The sequence below is a fragment of the Cyprinodon variegatus genome, unplaced genomic scaffold (genome assembly GCF_000732505.1).
Source record: "Cyprinodon variegatus isolate N-32 unplaced genomic scaffold, C_variegatus-1.0 Scaffold505, whole genome shotgun sequence".
Lineage (NCBI taxonomy): Eukaryota > Metazoa > Chordata > Actinopteri > Cyprinodontiformes > Cyprinodontidae > Cyprinodon > Cyprinodon variegatus.
This window is the reverse complement of record NW_015150958.1, coordinates 170,600-176,599: the sequence shown is the minus strand read 5'-3', so window position 1 is coordinate 176,599 and position 6,000 is coordinate 170,600. Positions and strand designations below refer to the sequence as shown.

The following is a 6,000-nucleotide window of genomic DNA, read 5'->3' as shown; positions in this document are numbered from 1 at the left end:
ATATATATATATATATATATATATATATATATATATATATATATATATATATATATATATATATATATATATAATATATTTCCATGAATAACCGGTGTTTGGAGGCTTCTTTGCATCCAAATAATGGTCAGACAATCAGAGGTGTTCATTTTATAACAGAAAGTACTTGAATATATGTTATTTGATCTTAATTCAGGCCAGGTGGAATAAGATCTACCGTAACTTATGAGATTATTAAATATTGATCGCTTCTGGATGGAATAACAATCAAAGAAACAAAGCTGAATTTATTGACTAAACCCTAAAAATTGATTGATTGGAAAAACAACCAATATAGTTAAACACATTTTGGTTAGATTAACTAATATATTCACCAAACCATAAACCAATTTAATTGTTTGTTCACTGGAAAAAAAATCTTTATCATATTTAGTTACTTTAATACAATTGTTTTATGTTCTACCCTGCTAACATGAAACGATTCTGTTAAAGTAACTAAACATGATTAACTAAATGCAAAAAAACAGTTGCATTTTTTTCAGTGGTCAAACAACCAATGAAAATGGTAAACGGTGGTTTACTGCGCTGACTGTTTTGCTGTCGTCAAGTGTAGTATGTAATAGTTATGGAGCTAGAGAAAAATTAAAACGATGTGTACGTGTGCAACATATACATTTTGCTGTTAAGTTTTTAAGACTACTATTAAATTCCAAAAAGTGTAAGCAGTGACAGTGGCGTCGGGTGCAGAAATTAGTCTAGTAACTGAGGAGTTGATAGTTCAGGACCTGACTCTAATGTTAAACTAATTAATGAATCAATATTTTCCTCAAATTCACCAATTTGTAGTGTTTTTTTTCTTTTAATCAATATAGATTGGTTACAAACGCTACCAAATTGGATTGGTTGTTTTAACAAAAAAATTGGTTGGATTCATAAATACCAACCAGATTGGTAAAATTCCGCCAATATTTTGGTTGTATTGACCAATCTGTATTTAGGGTGTGTGTTCAACTTCCGCAATGCTTGTGTAATTATTATTTAAGGCCAGAAATATAATAATATGTATTATCATTGTTTTCTGATCAAGAATGACTTTCTTTTTGGTTTCTTTAATGTTTTTAATATTATTCTGCTAATACAAAAAGAGAGATGAATTGATTGACATATTGACAAATATCCTGAAAAACTTGTTTAGTGTAAAAGAATATTTAAAATTACAGTCAAAATTGAGTACTACTTCCATACGATTCAAGAGAAAGAGGCAGCCAGGTAACTTGATGCGTTTAATCAAATAGTCATCAGAAGGTGAAAAAGGAGGAGTTAGCAGGTTAGAAGCTTACAGGTGTGCATAAACATTTGGCCTAAACAATTTAGAGACCATCATTCAGCAGTGAGCAGGAGTAGATGTCCCTGCACCACAATGGTAGTGATTAAAGAAGCTACAGAAAAACAACAACAAAATAAAACAGCTCCACCCCAGAATCTACAGGCCTCCGTTAGTCTGTTAAATGTCAGTGCAAGTAAAAAAGACTGAACAAGTGTGACTTGTTTGAAAGGGCTGGCAGAAGAGAGCCTCTTCCTCTGAGGATAATATGGCGGCACAGCTTGAGTTTCCAAAGCATCTTGAAGCAGTAGAGCACAGAAACAATGTATTTTAGACAGAGAGGACTAAAATAGAGATGTTCTGTTATAAGACACTGTGCCATATTTGGAGAGAATCAGTCACAGATACAAGCATTAAATCTTCATAACCAATGTCATGCTCAGTATTGGAAGGCTTATAAGTTTGGCATTTTCTGTGCAGATGCAGGATCTTGACACCTTGCAGTTTTTTAGTCACCTGTCAATCTGTACTAAAGTATTCTAACCCTGAAATTGAGACCATGTGCTTAAAGGCTGAAGCTTGGCTTTATCTTTTCAAGCAACAACACAATGACTACGACCAAATCAGCAGATCTGGAGAATAACTACAAAGAATTTAAAATGTTTAAATTGCTGAGTAAATTTGACTGAAATTATTAGGCAGGATCTTAAGAGTGTTGTGCATAAAGAAATAAAGAAAAAAGACCACTTAATAATTTCCGCTAAAGGGGCTCTACAAACCATTTCTGTATGTTATATACTTTTGACTGGATCACACAATTTTAAGCAAAAAGGATTTTTCTTTATATTTATAGTTTAAAACAACAAAAAATTTTTCTAACCTAATTTTAAAATTTTTTTTCAGAGGCAAATTATGCCAGCAGCATCAGAGTCACTCACCCTGGTGACGTGCCACTTGGTTGGTCAGACTGCTCTGCCTTTCACTTGCCTCCTCGTCTGCCCTGGCAGATCAACGCTTCTGGATGCTCCTCAAAGAGCCACGCCCACACCATGAGCGCCAACGGGCCTGCCACAGAACCAGCCCCAGAAGCCCCTCCCATCTCAACCCCTGCCCCCGCACCGGCCCCTGCTCCTACCCCAGCCCCAGCGCCACCACCGCCCGCCCCACCTGCTGCAACTTCTTCTACCATACCGGTGGGTGCGTTGGCTCAGAAGAAGCGGCAGCAGTATGCCAAAAGCAAGAAGCAAGGGAGCAACGCCAACAGCCGGCCACCGAGGGCTCTTTTCTGCCTAAAGCTCAACAACCCCTTACGCAGGGCCTGCATCAGTGTGGTGGAGTGGAAGTATCCTTTACTATGGCCATGTGATGATTGACTAAAGCTGTCGTTCAAAGATTTAATAACATTTCCTGTATAATTAGTAAGCTACAAGGATGAAAAGACTAATCTAGCACTTAAACCACTTTCTTAATCAGTTTTTCATACATTAATCCTCCTGTGATCAGGGAAGAAGTTAAGTTCCTCACTTGTGGAAAGTTTTTCCCTTTTTTATAAACATTATTAACCTTTTTAATATGAAAGCAGTTTAAAAACTTTGCAGTTTTACTTCCCTACTGTAGAAATAACGATTTAATACTTGAATGATAGTAGTTTTTCTAATTCAAAGTATACAGATCAGACTTAAGCTGGTGAGTAATATATATAAATATATAGAGAATGAAGACTTTAGTGACATTTATGTTGGCGGACTTTAAAATTACCTTTTTTTTTTAACTCAATGGCTTTCTGGGTTCTAATTGGTATTGGCGCTACTTGCTATGTCTTTGCAATGGTACAAAATATAGAAAAAGAAATAATAGAAAACTTCTACCCAGGATTTTTATATTATATATTTTTGGCATTCCTCTTAAAGATTTGAATAAGCCCTTAAATAGAATTACTTTTCAGGCAGAATATCTCACTAATCCATGCAATCTTAGATCTTTACACCTTTTTTTTAAACAGTAGTTCACTAGCAAATAAAAGTAATTGTGAGTAAGTCATTGTTTGCTGCACGTTAGAGACCTGAATTATCAAATCAACCTAATCTTATTTTATTTAGTGCTTTTTACATACAACTCATTTGCTTAACGCACCCTGAAAACACATTTATTCCTATAGATTAGACTGAATTACAGCATTTATGTTTTTAGTTGTTCATAGAGCCTAGTTTCATGTTTCTTTATGCAATAAATATGGCATGACACAGAGGTATATTTATCTTTTCCACACTCCAAAATAGGAAATACAAGTGAATGTAAATATTGAGTCCAGCAAATATTAAGTTGACCTTTTGGGTCAGGAAACAGCTCGAAGAAAATAACAACCCACGAAAAGCTGGTCTTTAAATCTACAGTGAGAGCAATGATGCTTAAAAGAAATGGGGTAGGAACCGAGTTTGACTTATGGTGATGCCCTGCTAGATGTTAAAACCATCTCCGAAAGTCACTGTCAGAAAACTTTTTCACAAAGTTAAAAGTATTTTGAGGCTGTGCTTATCGTTGTTGTGTATTTTCCTATTTAAGGTCATTTTGGGTGGGCGAACTGTTCCAGTAAAACTAGAAGAGCATGATTTTATCCCCTGTAAAGACAAAGTGAAAGTCACTGTGTCCTAAATCCAAAAATACTGCTATTAAATGCAGATCAAACACAACACAACCATGGACCATTTATAGTAAACAGATGGTGCTATTAGAAAAAGTCAGAAAATATTACAAAGGAAATTTACATTTATTAGTGGCTGTGGCACATATTCAAAGAGTTTTATGTTTTGTTATGTGTTGTGAACCTAGATGTGTCCTCAGGATTTAAAACCAGCATGAGTACAGCTGCAGCTCGGTCAGGTGTCCTCATTTGTCCTGCATGAAAAACATACATCATGAAGCACATGTGCTTATTCATCGCTTCACATTTTTTTTAGAATGTTTTATATTGACTTTTATAATGAATTTTCTGCTGTATAATTATATTAAGAAGCTGTGATACTTATAGAAATGGAATAGTAATTGGCTTTTTAGGTGAATATTTTTATTTTGATTATGTCACCGCTCTGTTTTTAGCACAGGATGAAATTAATTTACTATAACACTCTAGGTCCATTCTATTAGCTTTAAACTCACATGGTAAGATCTTTTGATTTAGGTTATATTTCAAGCTAAGGACGTATGGTAAATGGTTTTTGGCTTGTTCTTATGCAGCACTTTTATCAAGTCTGACCACCCAAAAGCACTTCGTATTATATTCAGTGATCCACTTATTCATGCACAGATAGCTACATTGTAGCCACAGCTGTTCTCAGGTAGACTGTCAAAGGCGAAGTTGTCATATGAGCGGCGCTGGTTACTGGCTCAGAATATAGGATAAACCCTTACCTCCTGAGCCACATGACATTACTCACATTGCTAAATAAACAATGTGGTCAAAGAGGCAACGCATTGACCACATTATTAGTGAAAGATACGTCCTTGAGAAGTGTTTTTGTAAGATGTTGTGGTATGCAATTTTCCTCTGATGTTTCCTTAACTTTTGATCTCAGGCCATTCGATATCTTTATATTAATTGCTATTTTTGCCAACTGTATGGCCTTAGCTGTTTATGTCCCTTTTCCGGAAGATGATTCCAACTCCACAAACCATGATCTGGTAAGTAGTCTGTACCTGTCTCTACAAACAAACTATCTGTTGTTACAGATTTTTGTCTATTTATAAGACCTTCCTTTCGCTTGAATATATGCATGCTGCTCATAAATTGCAGAGCATAGCTTTTTTTTTTTTGTTACATGTTAAGAAGGAAATAAATGCTTGATCTCCAGATGTCTTTGCTATTTTAGCGTATGGTGAAATTATTCACACCTTTTTGACTGTTTGACCACCTATACCATTGTTTGTTTCATCTGATCTCACCTTTTCCATCATTTTCTAGTTCCTACATGGTCTATGCAAAATTGCAAATATGACGTCTGAAAGCTTTCTTTCAACTTTAGATTTCTTTTTGGCTCTTTGACTGTCAACAAGTTCTTTCATTAGCACCGGGCTCACTGTGGCTACCATTTGGGTAACGGTCCCGATTCAGAGCAGGCTTGCTGCAAACAACCATTAATGCTGCAGCCATCCTGGCCACAGCGTCAGTGTGAGAGGCAATTTTCTTGGCAATCCTGTGCTGGATCAGAAATGCATTCACACCATAGTCAGTTTGAGCCTGGTTAATATGCTCTTATCCTTTCCTGTTAGTTTAGTTGGGGTGCCATGTCTTTGTAGCCTGACCAGCCAGACTAAACTCCTTAACCACTGTTTAATCACAGCACAGGGGGCAGGACTTTATGATGCGTTACTCAGCACCTTTCTGCTTTTCTGCCAGCTTAACAGCAAGATGGCCACCACAACAGAACTAGGTTTAATGATGCCCTTTCCGATGACCTAAGTGAGATTAATCTAACTTAAAAACCTAAAAAATTGACAGCTTTAGTGGCTTCTCGGCTTGACATGCATCATGGATTACACAATTACAAAAATAGAGTGCGTTGCCTACGGTTGTTGTTTTTCATTCATAGTTTCTGATTGGTTCTAACCTGATGACACTGACCCTGTTAGTCTCACCATTGAAATCAAGCTTTACCAGCTCTTTACCAGACTGAGACGCC

The 6,000-nt window shown here is 36.2% G+C and overlaps 1 protein-coding gene across 11 annotated transcripts in view; it reads left to right on the top strand.

The window, feature by feature from the left end:
* Positions 1-6,000, top strand: part of LOC107094760 (voltage-dependent L-type calcium channel subunit alpha-1D-like) — a 91,271-nt gene that overhangs the window by 3,395 nt on the left and 81,876 nt on the right. For all 11 annotated transcript variants that reach the window (XM_015390582.1, XM_015390579.1, XM_015390581.1 and 8 more), the window contains exons 2-3: positions 2,228-2,666; positions 4,897-5,002. In XM_015390582.1, the coding sequence (XP_015246068.1) occupies positions 2,374-2,666; positions 4,897-5,002 (399 nt within the window). In that variant the 5' untranslated portion in view covers positions 2,228-2,373. The remainder of the gene's footprint in view (positions 1-2,227; positions 2,667-4,896; positions 5,003-6,000) is intronic.